Here is an 18,506-nt window from a genome sequence, read left to right as displayed (position 1 = left end):
CTTCTTTTCAACCCCATGTTTCAGGAGCCATACCTAAAGCTATCTCTAGAAGAGTCTGCTGTCACCCTCCTACTACTACTATGACTCCTGCCATCATCCAAGATATACAGAAGGCCACTCTTGTTCCATTCTCCTAGGTACATTTCACCAGTTGACCCGTTCATACTAGTATGGTAGTGTGGTAGGGGAGGTCCATAGTTACCACTGAATGAGTTGTGTAGAAAATTACATATGGAAAATAATGGAAGATGTTAATTAAAGGTTGGGTAGTGCTGTGCACACTCAAAGGGCATTTATATGTCAGAAGGATTTGTAATCAAGATTTGTAATCTTGAAATCACATGTAAACACAAATTTTAACATTCGATGCTTATTTCTAGACAGATATCATGGAAGATTGGTGTATCATCTCATTATAATTACATACCCAGTGAAAGTGCCATGTCAACATTTACTTATATCTTAGGTTCTTTCTTAGGTAATGGTTTATTAAAAGAGGGAAGGGGAGGGGCAGAAAGAGAATAAGCATTTATATAGTACCTAGTACACGCCAGGCATTGTGCTAAGTGCTTTAAAAAAATAAAAACAAATATATTAAATTACTATCTTTCATGTCACTATCCAGTCCGGCCAAAATGGCCTTCTTGCTGTTCCTCACACATGACACTCCATATCTATATCCATGCCTCTGTAGGGGCTGTGCCAATGCCTAGAATGTACTGCTTCCTTACCTCCACTTCTTACAACCCCAAATTTCCTTCAAAGCTCTAAAGCCACCCTCTACATGAGACCATTCCTGATACATTCAGATGCTAGTACCATCCCCTTCAACTTACCTTGCATTTATTTTGTACATCTTGTCTCCTTGGATAGAGTTTAAATGCATATTGATGTATTAAAGTAGTATATTATTTTTTGCTTTTATCAAGTCAATTTGAGAGCTTCTGACTCTCAGCTTCAAGAGAGAACATGGAAGAAGCAAATCCTACTTCAGGTTGCTGAAGGAAAAAAAAAATCTCTGAAAGGACATGAGAGGCATTGGCAGTTTCCACCATACCCATCAACAACACAGATAATAAGGATTAATTCCCTGAGGTCTCTAGTGTGGCAAGCTGAGGACAAGGTTGGAAAATGCCAATGCCTCTCATGTCTTTCCAGAGTCTTTTCCTTCAGCAATCTGAAGCGCTATTGGCTTCTTCCGTTTTCTTTCTTGAAGCTGAAAGTTAGAAGCACCCAAATTGTCTTGAAAAAATTCTGGAGCGATTCAGAACTTGAAGAGAAGTGAAGAGCTCTTCTTTCTCCTGCAATTGCTAACTCTGTCCTGCCCTTCAACACAGGCCAGTATTTGCTAAAAAGGAAAGAGACTCCTACCATTGGGTTTGGGGACTGAGGTGACACATTAAAACCCGAGAAATAAATAAAAATGAAAATAAAGTGATTCTAGGAAGCATTTGGAATTTTAGAGTGTAAGGATCAAACTGGAAAGAACATGGGTTCTAAAGTATTTCCCTAGGGGGCAGCTAGGTGGCGCAGTGAGTAGAGGGCTGGCCCAGGAGTCAGGACCTGAATTCAACTTCGACCTCAGACACTTGAAACATTTACTAGTTTGCCCTGCCTTCCCCGCTCCAAAAAAAAAAAAAAAAAAAATAAAAGGAAAGAAAAATAAAGTATTTCCCTAGAAGTTGAATGTGGGGCTGTGAATTATAGATAAGGATTCTTAACATTTTAAATATGTATGGTGGACCCCATTGTCAGTCTGGTGAAGCCTGTGGACCTCTTTTTAATGCTTTAAATGCAAAAAAATGAAATTCCATAGAATTATAAAAGAAATATAATGGAAATTCCATAGAATTATAATAGAATTATAATTCCATAGACTTATAATTATAATTATACAGTGCCTAATTATCTTGAAATATAAATTTTTTTAAAAAGTTCATGGATCCCAGGTTAAGAATCCTTTCCCTAGAGTGTTTCCTTCAGGAAGTTTGCAATCTCCTTCTTCAGTTAAGTACGGTCTTGCAGGTATGAGGGATCCTGCCATTCAAAGCATGGGGCAGGTGCAAGGTAGAGTGGGAGGAGAGGAGGCAGGTCCAAGGTATCCTGACAAATCACAGTCTGGGAGCTCTGAGTGGGCTTGGGATAGAAGAACCCGAAGGTGGGGAGTGCTGGTGTAGCGAGGGATCCTTCCAATCAAAACTTACGGAGCTGTCATGGTAGGTGACGCTGCCCTCCAACCAAAGGCTTGGAAGCACGGGGAAAGGAGAGGGGCAGAGGGACAGACAGGAGAGAACTCTCCAATCAAAGCCCTGGGAGCTCTGGGAATGGGCAGGGCAGACAGGAGAGAACTCTCCAATCAAAGCCCTGGGAGCTGAGGGGGCACGGGAGGGGCGGAGAAGAGGCGGGGCAGGTAGGAGAGAATTGTGCAATCAAAGGCTCGGAAACTGGACAGGCACAGGCTTGCTGCGCATGCCTGGTACCCGAGGCGTGAGGCACAGTGGCCAAGTTGAAGCCATGAGGCCTTGCCTGAGCGTTTTCTTGCTCCTAATCCTCAGGGTCAAAGGGTCGTCAAAGAGCAACGTTCCCGAGATCGATGATGTCGAATTTATCCATGAGTGTGTGGAGATGCACAATTTGCTTCGGACACGGCTTACCCCGCCAGCAGCCAATGTCCAGTTCATAGTGAGTGGACTTAAAAATCCTTTACCGCTTATATTTTAGTGTCAAGTATAATTAGCAAGTTATAGTTAAAACTAAAAATATTTAAGAATTGTCAAATGGTTGTATTTTAGGATAATTGATTTCCTTTGTAATCTTTTGCATTTTATTTTTGGCATTTAGAAGCATTATACTGAGAAGGGAGCCATTGTCTTTCACCATGATGCCAAAGGGGCTTGTGGCTTGTAAAAAAAAAATTAAGAATACTTGATTGAAGCCAACCCCCTCATTTTACAGATGAGTTAGTCAATAGCCATTTATATTAAGCACCTACTATGTGTGCCAGGCACTGTACTAAGCTCTGGGAAAACTGGTGATGACCCTGCCCTTGTTGGCTGGGGCCCCACTCAAACTCTACGGGTTGCCTCACCACAATGCCCGATGGGGTATGTCTTGTCTCCAGAAACCAAAAGGCTGATGATACATTGGATGTAACAAGGGGTCTCTCTCTTTGGTGGGATTGTCTCACTGAACACCCAGGAACTTGACTTGTTGAGTGGGCTGCTGGATCTTACTGTTGTTGGTAGCCCAGCCATCACCGTCGAGCAGCAAATGAGGCCTTCAGAACCTTAGACAATGTCCTTACTCAGCCCAACCAGGATGTTGTTATCAGTGCAATGGAAGATGGCCATTCCAGGGGCACAATCGAAGAAGCCAGTGTACATCCCATTCATTGGAGGCAAGTTGTGGGAGTTTTCCGGGAAGGACAGCAAAGGTGCACTGTCTACCTTGTCATCTGAAGAAGGCTCATCTAGATAGATGAAAAACAGCATACCAGTGTCTGGAAGTAGGGGTCAAGTGGCCCATGGTGGTAACTATCTTCAGGACCATTGAAACAGTAGGTGGGACCTCTTTGTTGAAGGTCCAAGTCAGTTATCAAGCTCCATATGCCACTGGCTTTGTGTACTGGCCAGACAGGACTATTTAACTAGAAAGTGGTCAGTGACAGCAACCTTGTATCCAGGAAGTGTAACAACAATGCTACTGTGGCTGTGTAAGGCCAATAACACCAGCACACAGGAGGGTTACTAGCACAGATTCTTTGATCTGCTTTTCTAAGGAAAGCAACTTTAAGGGGTTAACAATCTTACTTTAATTAAATATACAAGTCAGCACTTCAGAGAAAACACAAACAGAAATTACAAGCAGAAACTATATAAATAGAGCAAAATAACACAAATCAACAGACAGGCTTTTAGCTGTCTGACCAAGACATTACATACATAGTTACCAGAGAGAAAAGCACCAACATCTGGGTTTATTCAAAGCTGGGGAGCTCTTAATGGCTCTCCAGAGTCTTGTCTGGTCAAATCACATGACACTTCCAGTGAGCGGGCCCTAAGCAAAATGCTAACCTCAGAGTATATATACACGTCTTCAGGGTCAGTGGGCATCACAATCATGCGACTCAAACTCATGTGACTTAGGCTTTCTTGTGACTTAACAGGTCATCAAAGACTCTTGATTCAAACAAAGGACACAGTCAAAGGCACTTGATTGCCTTAGTGCTGAGAAGCACTCCAAAATAAAAGACAACAAAAAGTCCCATCCTGCTTGCCACTACAGGAGGGACTGGATGATGGTGAGTAGTCTTGCTCTCACCTCCAGATATCTGACATTGCTTCACTGGCATTATTTGATGGGGAGCCAAAAGGTAAGAAGATTATATCTGGAGACACTACCAACTATATTGAACAGCAGTCAGTTGCTATTTGGTGGGGGCCTATTTCTGGTGCTTTGCAGTATTATTAAAGCAATGCAGGATTAGTTCCTATATATACTGCTTTCTGCAGAAGGGGTTCACAGTCTACCACAAGGGCTCATATAGCCCCACACTGATAGTGACAATCAGTTGGGTGTCCCACGTTAAGTATTCATGTCCAAACAAAACTATCAAAAAGTGGGTCACCCGGACTGTTGGGACTTCCCAGGATTATAATCACTTAGGTGCCAGTGTCCAGAAATCTCATGAAATGAATTCTTCTCATGAGAGCCCGTTGTAGTGACAAGGCTAAGTGAGATACTCCTAGTCCACCTTGGTGTCCTTGATATACAGTTAGGTCAGGGTAGAGACAGGCATTGTCAGATATTTGGCCTCCAGATGAAGTGATGACTCCCTAAGTGAAAGGCCTTCCTCCTCCATCTCTCCCAGAGGTCCCCATTCTGATCTCTTGCCTATGTAATTGCTCTGATGATCCTCTTAAGTCCGCTGTTGAGGTTCCCCTTGGGGACCTTTCTGCATCTCTGTATTTTCTCCATATGGTGAGATTGGGAGTTCTCTCTATTTCTTCCCTCTTCTCTCCAAGGTCTAAAAGCCAGAGGATGAACCTTCTGCCTCTAGCCCTACTCTTGGATGTATAGCCCACCTAAACTATGGACAGTAGCATAAGCATCTTACCTTTCTCTATGGCTGGGTCTGTCCTTGGTTTCTGCTGCCCCCCACCTCACCCAAGGCCAAAAGCTGTTTGGGGAAAGGCTTAAGTTCCCCTCTAAGATCTGGGAAAGGTAAGTTACACATAGCATTCCTTCTAAGTTACCCACTTTCAACAAGAGGGCCACAGGTCAAGGACAAATCATCTGGCATGTTGGCATTGCCCTCATTGTCATATAATCAAGGGGCTACTATCAATTGCCTCACTATCCTAATTGTCTCACTGTGAGTAGTCAGTTGGGGGGAAGGGTCTGGGGGGGGTGAGAATCTCTTGTAGGTAAATCGTAATAATGAACACTTGAACTCATTCTAATAAGGGAACAATAATGAGTTTGCCCTAATCATCTTATCTCAGCAGTGAACATGTTGCCTGCTATAGGGCATTGGTATTGACCCAACTCCTGTGTTTATCTAGGTGCCATCTTGCTATAATGGTTGTTGAGGGTCCATCATCCATTTACCTAGAGGGTCCTTCTCCTTTTGCTGGAGGCCATCCCATTTTGTGTCTGGCATTGAAAAAGGGGATAGTTTCACAGTGGAGGATCCAAAGTGGTCTAGAATTCAGAATCCCACAGGGTTCCTGTTTATGGACTATGTATTCCATGATGGTCAAAAGGAAGAGGCTTGTTAATACATTAGAAAAAATTTTATGTAATTGAATGTCATGAACATGGTAATAGTAAATCTAAGATAGGACAGGATGTCAGAATACTTTAATATGTGGTACAGAATATTATATAAAACACGGCAAAACAGCCAAAACAAACCCAGGAACTAGATGAACACAATTACAAAACACTTTTCACACAAATAAAGTCAGATCTAAATAATTGGGAAAACATCAGTTACTTGTGGGTAGGCAAAGCAAATATAATAAAAATGACAGTTCTACCTAAATTAATTTACTTATTCAGTGCCATACCAATCAGATTGCCAAAAGATTATTTTATAGAGCTAGAAAAAATAATAACAAAATTCATCTGGAAGAACAAAAGGTCCAGAATTTCAAGGGAATTAATGAAAAGAAATGCTAGGGAAGGTGGCCTAGCCATACCAGATATTAAATTGTATTATAAAGCAGCAATCATCAAAACTACTTGGCACTAGCTAAGAAATAGAGTGGTGGGTCAGTGGAATAGGTTAGGTACACAAGGCACAATAGTCAATAATTATAGTAATCTACTGTTTGATAAACCCAAAAACCCCAGCTTCTGGGATAAGAACTCAGAATTTGACAAAAACTGCTGGGAAAGCTGGAAAATAATATGGTAGAAACTGGGCATAGACCAACATCTGACACTGTATACCAAAATAAAATCCAAATGGGTACATGATCTAGGTATAAAGATTGATATTATAAACAGATTAGGAGAGCAGGGAAGAGTTTATCCATCAGATTTATTGAGAATGGAGGAATTTCTGAGCAAACGGGAGACAGAGAAAATTATGAAATACAAAATGGATAATTTTGATTACATTAAATTCAAAAGCTTTTGCACAAATAAAGCCAATGCAACCAAGATTAGGAGGGATGAAGAAAATAGGGAAAGAATTTTTACATCTAGTGTTTTGATAAAGGCCTCATTTCTCAAATATATAGAGAACTGAGTAAAATTTACAAGAATACAAGTCATTCCCGATTGACAAATGGTCAAAGGATATGAACAGGCAGTTTTCAGAGGAAGAAATTAAAACTATCCATAGTCATATGAAAAAGTGCTCTAAATCACTATTGATTAGAGAAATGCAAATTAAAACAACTCTGAGGTACCACATCACACCTATTAGATTAGCTAACATGACAAAACAGGAAAATGATCAATGTTAGAGAAGATGTGGGAAAATTGAAACACTAATTCATTGTTGATGGAGTTGTGAACTGTTCCAACTATTCTGGAGGGCAATTTGGAACAATGCCCAATTGACCCAGCAATACCACTTCTAGGTCTATATCCCAAAGAGATCATAAAATGGGAAATGACTGTCATGCAAAAATATTTATAGCAGCTCTTTCTGTGGTGTCCAAGACCTGGAAATTGAAGGGATGCCCATCAATTGGGGAATGGCTGAACAAGTTGTGGTATATAAATGTAATGGGATATTATTGTGCTATAAGAAATGATGAACAGGTGGACTTCAGAAAAACCTGCTAAGACGTATATGAACTGATGCTGAGTGAAGTGAGCAGAACCAGGAGAACATTGTACATAGTAACAGCCACAGTATGCAATGACTGACTTTGGTAGACTTAGCTCTTCTCAGCAATGCAAAGACCTAAAACAGTTTCAAAAGACTCATAATGGAAAATGCCATCCACATCCAGAAAAAGAATTGTAGAGTCTGAATACATTGAATTCATCTGAATACACCAGATAGATTGAAGCATACTATTTGCTTTCTCTTTTTGATTTTTTCTTTGTTGTGGTTCCTCCCATTCATTCTTATTCTTCTATAAAACATGACTAATGTGAAAATATGTTTAATAAGAATGTATATGTAGAGCCTATATCATATTGCATGTCATTTTGGGGAGGGGGAGGGAGAAGGGGGGGAGCAATTTTAAAATTTATAGAAGGGAATGTTGAAAACTTAAAATAAATAAATTAAATAAAAAAGGCAAAATGAAAAAAGGTAAAGTTGCATCAACTCTGCGTAAAATGTTTGCAAACAACTACAAGAAACAAAATAGCATGATAAGAGATGGAGCGCCTTTCAGCTGTATAGTTTGAAGATCATAATCAAAACATTTCTCTTAGCCAACTTGCTCTTCAGACAGAAGTTCCAAATTTATAATATTTGAGGCAGTGAAAGAAAATGGAAATGAAGTGGAGTGAAGAAATTTACTGCAAGCTTTGGTTCAGTTGCTTTAAAAATTAAGTTCAGTTGTATAATGTTAAAATTATTAGAGAGGAGGCCATTGCAGATGAGGATATGGCAGCTAAATATCTTGATATTTTAAAGAAAATAATCAAAGAAGGTGATTAAGGGCAGCTAGTTGGTGCAGTAGATAGAGTGTTGGGCCTGGAGTCAGGAAGACACATCTTCATGAATTCAGATCTGGCCTCAGATACTTAGTACCTGTGTGACCCTAGGCAAGCCACTTAAGCCTGTTTGCCTCAGTTCCCTCATCTGTAAAATGAACTGGAGAAGGAAATGGCAAACCATTCCAATATCTTTGCCGAGAAAACCCCAAATGGGATCACAGAGAGTCAGACATGACTGAAAATGACTGAATTTTAAGTTGATTGGTGAGTTCCCTCTGTCTCTCAGACAAATCTCATTTTTCTTCTTCATTGGAATTGTTTCTCTTTGTGTCTTTGGTATTTCATTCTTGAGCATACCCTATCCCTCCTGAGCTAATTTTACCTGAATCATTTTAGTCTATGGTATCCTACTTATCTTTCCTCTGAACTCATTGAAATCTGCCTTCCCAAAATCTAGGGTGCAAAGAAACTAAACTAGTTACCCTCTCCTTTTGTACTATAAATTCCTAAGCTTCCCATCATTTCTTCCCCAGTTCTCCTGTTGGCGAGAATCAGATCTGTAATAGAATATCTCTGTTTCTTCTAACTTTTGAAATATGAAATTATCACTAAGGCAAGTAAGGAGGTTATTAGCTTCTCTGCTTTTAGGCTAAGGGTAGACATGGGGATAGGCAGACAGAGAGACAGATGGCTCCAGCAGATGTTTGGATGATTGAAGTCCCTTATTGCTACTATAACATTTTCAGGGCATGTTTCTTAGATGCTTAAAGAATGTTCACATATATCTGTAATTGTGAAACGCCCACAAAGTTTATTTTCTAATCCTCCCAGGTCATTCACAGATATCTCATGGTTTACTGCCAGCACTGCCAGAACTGATGAGGCTTTAGGCTTCATGGCTTCCTTATCAGGACTTTCATTGACCAGGGACTTGGCTTCCTCCTAATAGCCTTTATCTAACACTTCAAAAAGGTTATTTTGATTCAGGCCTTCTAACTGTATTTAAAATCTTCTAGGCCACCTTGATACTAGAACAAAGCAAGACATTGAGAAACTGTTAACAGTTAAGAAAAATAGGTTATGAAGCCACAGCAAGGAAAGATTATTCAGCAAGGCCATAGTATTGACTTAATTGATCACAATTTTCCTGCAATTGTGTTGGCCGTGCCAATGTGGACGTGGACCCTAAAGGAGGAGCTTCTGCTTGGGTTTGTTTTTATACTTGATCCACTAGTAAACTATGTCAATGTCTTGACAGTTTCACTATATTTTTTATGGAAAAACTCATTTAACTTATGTGACAGGAAGAGTTTATGTTACCACTACCATAAGTCCCAGTCAAACAAAGTTATGTCTATAACATTTAAGGATGAAAATGGTAGGACAACAAACAAAAAACAATTGAAAAGATCTGCAAAGATTTTTCTTTGGTCTAAACACTTTAATTTTTTCAAATAGTATTTTATTTTTTTTTCCAGTTACACATAAAGACAATTTTTAACATTCATTGTTTTATAAATTTTGAGTTCCAAATTTTCTCCCCCACTCCCTAAAAAGGTAAGAATTTTAAATAGATTATACATGTGCAGTCTTATAAGACATATTTCTATATTAGTCATGTTGTGTAAGAAGAAACAGACCAAAAGAAAAAAAGTACAAAAAATAAAGTGAAAATAGCATGCTTCAATCTTCATTCAGACTCCCTCAGTTCTTTCTCTGTGGATAGCATTTTCCATCATTAGTCCTTTGGAAGTATCTTGGATTATTGTATTGCTGAGAAGGGTTAAGTATTCGTAGTTGATCATTGCACTATGCTGCTGTTCTCCTGGTTTTGCTCACTTTACTTCTGTGAAGATTTTAAAACAAACTTTCTTCACAGTCAAAGAAAGGGGAACCACCACACTTGGACTTTAACATCACCCTCCCTTAGGTAGATGGTAGAGATAGAAATGACACTAAGTAAAACAAAAATGGAAAAAGTACCTGGATTAAACGATCTATATCTATATCTATCTATCCACATATATATATATATATATATATACATATATATATATATATATACATATATATATACACACACACATATGTATACATATATACACAAACATTTATGAAATTGGTGCTGGAGTCAACACAGTTGTAAGAAACAATGAAGGATTAATTAACAAGGTATCTAAAGGAAGGAAGACGTCCCATTCGGAAAAGTCTGGAAGATTTTTCCGACCTTATTAAGATTTGTTAAAGTGCCTGAGAAGACAAGTACTGATCTACCTACGTATTTTCCCATATATATAAAATTTTGGTTAATATTACTGTGTCATTCTTGATGTAAGGATGTCAACAGGGAATATCCCAATTTTTAAGCCCTGTTCCATAGAAGACCTCCCCTTTACCATCACACAATTTACTGAAAGATAAAGAGTACAAGATCTCTCTGTGGTTATTGTTTGTTGGTTACCAAAAAAAAAAAACCAAAAATCAGATGATTCAGTAAAGTAAAACATTGCCTTAAAGGCTTTCTTACAACAAAGTATTACCCATCTACATATCAAGATCATGTAAGATTTCTTGAGAGATACAATAATAGATAACTTGTTTAATAATTCTCTTATCATAGATCAGCTAAGGCATAAAAAAAGAGTGCTGAAGATATTTGCCAGTGTGATGAAGGAGATGTAGTGTAGAGTCCAAGATGATGAGAAATTTATCTTCAAATAACAGGGATTCTTAAACTTTTGTGTTTGTGTGTGTGGTTGAGGAAGACTGTGAGCCAGGCACTGAACTCTTTAAGGAAAGAAGAATGTCTTGGAGTTTGATAGATAGATGACAGCTAACAGGATTTTGATTGGATGGTAGATATGGATTAATTAAACCTCAGCAGAGGAAAAGAGGTTACTGAATCGTAGTAGTAGAGGACACATGGAAAAGAGTTGCCCAGCATGGGAAGACATGGATAGGTTGCAATATGCGTAACTGGAGAAGACATTCAAGTTGATGAGAGCACAGGTCCATTTGGGTGTATTTTACATGTGTTTTTCAAATGAAGCAATTTTTAAAAAGTTCATTCCTCCATTCTTTTTTTTTTTAACAGAGATGTTTAATCCATTCATATTTAAAGTTACAATTGTCAAGTTTGTACCTTCACTAAACTATTTTATATTGTATTCCCTGCTGTCCTCTTTGTTGGGGCAGTATTAGTCTTTCTGATTTGTTTTGTTTATAGTAAAATATCCCTATGTCCTCCTACTCATTCCCCTTTCCTACCCAATTCCAAGTTCCTAGAATTTACTTTTATTACTGCTCTTTCTCCTTCTAATTTGTAGCTTCTCTTTCCTAAATATATATTGTTCCTATTTCACTCCCTCCTTCTTTACTCTTTCCCCTTCGAATACTCCAGTCTAATCCCTCCTGTTTAAATTTTGTGCTTACATCATCTTCTCCTCTTGGCCTTATCAATCTGCACTTTTGGAAGACACTTGCTCTCATTTCTGACCAATTGTATATCTCATTTTAGAATGCTGAAACAATTTAAAGCATAACTCAGATTTATTTGTTTTGGTTTGCAGACTTGGGATGAGGGTTTGGCAAAGACTGCCAGAGCCTGGGCAAAGAAATGTGTTCCTGAAGGTAATATTCATTTAGAAGAAATGAGAAAATCTCATCCTGTTTTTAGTGGCCTTGGTGAAAATATATGGACTGGGCCTGATAATGAATATTCCGCAACTATTGCTATCAAAGCTTGGTTCAGCGAAGCCAAGTTCTACAATTATGAAAATAATTCATGTTCAGGCATCTGTTCTCATTATATTCAGGTATGTATTCTTCATCCTATTGTTTATTTCAAAATTTCTGAAGTGCCTAAATTCTTACTGATTAGATTTCTCAGGGATTATTTTTAACAACTTAAGTAGATGAAATTATTATTTGTAATAATTCCAATAGAACTAAAACTATTTTTAGTATTTAAGTTTCATTTCAAAACTGTATGGACTAAAATAATTTGCATACAAAACCCATATTTTATTAAAGGATATATTTAAAATTCAAAATGTCTTGATGTCATTAACCTTTTGTCCATTAAAGAAGTGAAAAGCACTCCTTTGAAAGTAGTTTAGAACCCCAGCTTCTGGGATAAGATCTCACTATTTGAAAAAAAAAACTGCTGGGCAAACTGGAAAATAGTATGGCAGAAACTGGGCATAAAACAATGTCTTAGACCATATACCACAATAAAGTCCAAATGGATACATAATTTACATAGAAAAGCTGATACTGTAAGCAAATTAGGAGAGGAAGGAATAGTTTATCTGTCAGATTTATGGAGAACAGAGGAATTTATGAGCAAACAAGAGATAGAGAACATTATGAAATGCAAAATGGATAATTTTAATTACATTAAATTGAAAAGTTTTTGCACAAATAAAGCCAATGCAACCAAAATTGGAAGAGAAGCAGAAAACTGGGATTTTTTTACAACCAGTGTCTCTGATAAAGGCCTCATATCTAAAACATATACAGAACTGAGTCAAATTTATAAGAATACAAGTCATTCTCCAATTCATAAATAGTCAAAGGATATGAACAGGCAGTTTCCAGAGGAAAAAATTAAAGCTATTTATCATCATATGAAAAAACGCTCCAAATCACTATTGATTAGAGAAATGCAAATTAAAACAACTCTGAGGTACCACATCACACCTATTAGATTGGCTAACATGACAAAACAGAAAAATGATAAATGCTAGAGAAGATGTGGGAGAATTGGAACACTGATTCATTGTTGGTGGAGTTATAAATTGATCCAGCCATTCTGGGGGCAATTTGGAACGATGCCCAAAAGGCTATAAAAATGTGCATAAATTTGACCTAGCAATACCACTTCTACAGCTATATATCCCAAAGAGTTCATAAAAATGGAAGAAGGACCCACATGTACAAAAATATTCATAGCATTTCTTTTCATGGTGGCCAAGAACTGGAAATTGAGAGGATGCCTATCAATTGGGGAATGGCTGAACCAAGTTGTGGTTTATGAATGTAATGGAAGAAATGCTGAACAGGTGGACTTCAGAAAAACCTGGAAAGACTTATATGAGCTGATACTGAAGGAAGTGAGCAGAACCAGGAGAATATTGTACACAGTAACAGCCACAGTGTGTGATGACTGACTTTGAAAGACTTAGCTCTTCTCAGCAATACAAGTACCTAAAACAACTCCAAAAGACTCATGATGGAAAATGCCATCCACATCCAGAGAAAGAACTATGGAGTCTGAATGCAGATCAAAGCATACTGTTTGCTCTCTCTTTTGTTTTGTTTTGTGTTTTTCTTTCTTGTGGTTCCTCCCATTCGTTCTAATTCTTCTATACAACATGACTAATGTGAAAATATGTTTAATAGGAATGTATATGTAGAGCCTATGTTGGATTGCATGCTGTCTTGGGGAGAGAGTGGGGGAGAAAGGTGGAGAAAATTTAAAACTTACGGAAGTGAATGTTGAAAACTAAAAATAAATTAATAAAAAATAATGATAACTTTTAAAAAGTAGCTTTAAAAGTAATGTAACTTAAAACAAGTAATTTAGAAGCAGGAAAATAAAATAACTTCTTATAATGTTCACTTTAAGCATTAGGAAAACTATAGACTGTATTTAGACAAATAAGTTATTCTACTGTCTGGATTACATTATGCATTGTAAATTATGCAATAATTACTAGAGCTCACTAGGGTATTGTTAAGTTCTATAATTTTGTTTCCTCAGAAATTTGATGGTTTTTTTTCCACTGAGTTGTACTACAGTCCATCTGGAGTGCATTAAAAATTGTTTTAAGCTATTATTGAATCTCAGTGGTACTGTATTCCAGCCTTACAGCTGTCTACTGTATCTAGACTTTATTTCAGTTCTTCTTCTTTCAAATTCATCATGCCTTGTGAGGGTAAAAAACATCTTATTCAAACATCAAATTGGTCATGTTGCTCCCTTTAGAAGTTTATGGTGGCTTGTTATAAAACACAGATTCCTTCAAATTCATTCAAGGCCTTAATTAGCTATACCTTTCTGCCTTTACAACTTTGCCAGTATAAGTATTTTCTTTATCATTGTAAATTGCAAACTAACCTTGCATTGTATGGAATTATTACCTCCATATTTCCATAAATGCTTAAAAATAACATGCAAAGATTTTCTGGAGTTTTTTTTAATGTTTTGTGGATACTAGTTGTGATAGAATCAGTGTTTTCTTGATTCACCGTCACAGAGTTCTCTGACTTCCTTCCCACCATGCAACCTCATTGGACCCAGCTTTCCTGACATAGCATCTTGGCTTGGGGACATAAAAAGTCAAGAGGCATCTAGGTGGTGCAGTGGAAAGAGTGCTGGGCATGGAGTCAGGAAGACCTGAGTTCAAATCTAGCCTCAGACACTGTGTGACGTTGGGCAAGCAACTTAATCTCTGTTGCCTCAGTTTCCTCCACTGTAAAATGGGGATAATAACAGCATTTACCTCTCAGGGTTGTTGTAAGGATCAAATGAGATACTATTTGCAAAGCACTTAGCACCATGTCTGGCACATAATAAATGCTTAAATGTTTATTCCCTTCCCTTTCCTTTCCCCTTCCCCACATGTAGTCGATGCTTCTCAGATTCTCAATTACCTAAACCCACATGAATCACCATATTCTGATGATGTGCTGACTAGATGTGTTTCCAGATTGAGGTGAAAGAGATTGCACATCCCGGATGAGCCCTTTGAGTTTGGGGCAGCTAGGTGGTGCAGTGAGTAGAGCACGGGCCTTGGAGTAGGAGGACCCGAGTTCAAATGCGGCCTCAGACACTTGACACATGTACTAGCTGTGTGGCCTTGGGCAAGTCGCTTAACCCCAGTTGCCCTGCCAAAAAACAAACAAACAAACAAATGAAAGAAGCTGCTCATCCAGGGAAGCTAAGTGACACTATACTCTTGCTGTGTATCCTTGCTGTTTGAAGACAGTAAACTTCATTTGTTCAATGACCCATGAGTGCCTTGTTTCGTCTCAAAATCCAATCTGAACTCAGAGAGCTCTGGGTGTAGAGCTGTGTTTACAAAACCAACACTTTGACTGGCTATCCATTACACTTTATTCTTAGTGTAAGTTTGGCCCATCTTTTCTGGCCATACATCAAGGGTCCCAGCCTTGACAATGTTTTTTATGCTGCTGCTTGTGTGCAGGTCATTGTTGGTAACATGTTACAGCTTTCTTAGACTCAGATTGCTTTCTATTGGCCTTTTATTCACTTGCAAATTTGCATCCTCTGTAATGTTGATGTTCCATGATTCATAGTCACATAGTATAACCGAGATCATGTTGGTATTTTTAAAATGTGCATTTGAAAAGTCAAGCAGATTGGAATCATTGGAAGTTCTTCTTCATTTTCCAAATTTAATTTTGTCCAACTTAAGTCTATTCAGTTGTGGACCCAGCTCCTTGTCCTCTAGCACTTGGCCAAAATAAATGATCAGTAAAGCAGAATTCATTACTAAAGGCTCTTTTCAGACGAGGAGCCTTCCCTGCATGTGTTAGGTATCTATACTCATTGTCTGCATTTTTTTTTGGTCTTCTTACTTCTTAAGCATTTGCATTTTTCTTTCAGACCTCATGATGAAACTGAAATTACCCTCCCTGAAGTTATTGATTTCTTTATTTCAAAATCCAATGACCTTTTCTCATTCTCCTTGACTTGTCTTCAACATTAATTCGACACTATTGACCACACTTTGCTCTGGGATACCTTTTTCTCTCTGAGTTTTTGTGACAGTGATCTCTCTTGATTTTTCTCTTTCCTCTCTGCATGTTTCTTCTCAGTCTTTTTTGCTGACTCAAGAGGGGCAGCTACATGTCAAAGTGGATAGAAGTGGACTTCGTAGAATTCAGGAATATCTGAGTTCAAATCCTCCCTCAGCTCTTGCTAGCTTTGTGACCTTGGATAAATCATTTAATCCCTCTCTGCCTCGGTTTCCTCTGTAAAATTGTAGTCCTTTTTGCTCTCAACTTTGAATGTTCTTGAAATGGCTGCTTAGTTGGATAGCTTGTCAAGCTCTATTTAAAAAAAAATAGTATTACAGTAATTCTTGAATACAAAAAAACCAATAATGTTCCTCACACATGGACCAATATTAGCCTATTTAAATTATTCATTTTCAACAAAATTTTTTAGAAGAACAAATCTTATGGTTCTATGAGCACAGCACTGCTCTTTTGTGGTGCCAAAATAACTAAGTTTTTAAGTGAACAAAGAAGATCCAGCTTAAGGGAAATCATGGATTGCTATATATTTATTTGTAAAACAAACAAAAGAAATAGATTATCAAATAAATCTCTTTCTTGCAGATAAGTATGTAGGAAATTTAAAGAGGGTACAGGAAGTTTTGTTTTACAAAATCCCCCAAATCATAAAATCATTATATATACTCGTCAAACTTTCTTTGTGCTGGTTTTACTCTATACTGCTTATCTTGGTTATATGAAATGATACTGCTCATAGTCATTCTTATTTGTAAGATTTTACAACCCAATGTTGCCTTTAGAAGGTATGCAAAACACCTGACCAAGGTGTTAAAATATACAACATATAGAAGGAAACAAACATAATAGCAGTGTATGATAAATCTAAATGCCCACATAGTGGAGTAAAAGACTCAATATTTGACCCACAAATAAAGCTGCTGGGATAACTAGAAAGAAATCTGAAATAAAATAGATTTAGACCAACAACTCCTACCCTATTCCATATTCCACAGGCAGTTCAAATAGATAGTTAACTGAGATATTTAGGCTCAAATTATAAACAAATTAGAAAAAGATGCCCTTTACAACTATTGGGAACGGAAGAGACCTTGACCAAACAAGAGATAGAGGATCACAGAAAATAATTGTTGTGTGGAATCTTTGTTGCCTAAAATTGAAAAGAATTTGCATAAACAAAATTAATGCAGTTTGAAGGAAATCAGCTTGGGAGAGAGGGACTCTTTACAGTACATTTCTCTGGTTAAAATTTCACTTCCAAGATACATTAGGAACTGATTCAAATAGGTAAGTATGATGGCTGTTAGGCAAATGGCAAATATCAAAAAAGTATGAATAAGTAATTCTTAAAGGAAGACATCCAAGCTATTGGCAGGCATTTGAAAATATGCTCCAAATCACAAATAATTAGAGAAATGCAAATTAAAACAACATAGAGGTTTTAATTCATAGCCATCAGATTTTTGAAGGTTACTAATGAGGAGAATGACTTGTTGGAGGGGCTGTGGGAATATAGGCACATTAATGCACCTATGATAGAGCTGTGAATGGATCCAACTATTTCAGAAAATAATTTGGAACTAATTACTAATCTGTGAATACCCTATGATACAATGATTCCTCTCCTGGGGTCATACCCATAAAAGATCAAAGAAAAAGAGAAAAGAACCATATATGTGAAAATGTTTGTAGCAACTGTTTTTGTTGTGCTAAAGTATTGAAAATAAAGTAGGTTTCTACCAATTGTGGAAAGACTTTGAAAAAAATGTTATGATGTATGAATGTAATCGAACATTATTTCATGGTTCTAAATGATGAGAGGGACAGTTTCTAAGAAGCCTGGGAAAATTTATATGAACTAATGCAGAGTTTAATGAACATAATCAGAACATTTTATATAATAGCAATATATGCATGTATATACAATTTCAGTCTTGTGAATTTGTTTTGCTTATTTGTTAAAACAGCTCATTTTTTTTCTTTTCCTTTGATAGGGTAGATTTGAGTGGGAAGAGGGGGATTAGTGATAGTCCTGACCAACAAAAAAGAAAAGAAAGAAAAAGGATCATTAAAGAGAAAATTAAAGAGAACAGAAGGCAGTTTAGAGGTCAGCATAGACAAGCAGGCAATTTGTGAAAGGAGAATTTTGAATTTATAATATGCTTTTAAAAAGCAAAATATAAGTAATAGAGATTAGTAGTTTCATATGCAATCCTCTTTTCCTTTGTATATGGAATGCTCTTTTGTATTTTTGAGTGTTAAATGGAGAATTAAAAACAAGTAAAGGTTAAAAACAAACAAACAAGTATTTATTAAGTGCTTTCTTGTGCTAGGAACACAAATAGAATGAATGCAACAGTTTGTATTTTTTCCCACCTCTATGCCTTTAACCTAACTGTCCCCCATATCTGGAACTTACTACCTCCTCACCCTTGCCTCATTGAGCATCTAGTAAAAGTAAAGACTTCATTCATTTGCCACCTTCTAATGAGGACCTCCTTGATCTCCCTTCAGCTGCTAGAATATGTTTATCCCCTCAAGAAATTACCTTATATTCATTTTAGCTATATTTTGCATATGCCTTTATA

General features: G+C 37.4%; 1 protein-coding gene across 1 annotated transcript in view; it reads left to right on the top strand.

Annotated features, from left to right (window-relative positions):
• Nucleotides 1-2,598: 2,598 nt before the first annotated feature.
• Nucleotides 2,599-18,506, top strand: part of GLIPR1L2 (GLIPR1 like 2) — a 49,422-nt gene continuing 33,514 nt past the window's right edge. Inside the window, 2 exon segments of the mRNA XM_036760726.1 lie at nt 2,599-2,682; nt 11,703-11,948. Of these exon segments, the coding sequence (XP_036616621.1) occupies nt 2,626-2,682; nt 11,703-11,948 (303 nt within the window). The 5' untranslated portion in view covers nt 2,599-2,625.

Source organism: Trichosurus vulpecula, chromosome 5, assembly GCF_011100635.1.
Source record: "Trichosurus vulpecula isolate mTriVul1 chromosome 5, mTriVul1.pri, whole genome shotgun sequence".
Taxonomy (NCBI): domain Eukaryota; kingdom Metazoa; phylum Chordata; class Mammalia; order Diprotodontia; family Phalangeridae; genus Trichosurus; species Trichosurus vulpecula.
The sequence above is the reverse complement of the archived record's forward strand: the minus strand, read 5'-3'. Positions and strand labels throughout refer to the sequence as shown.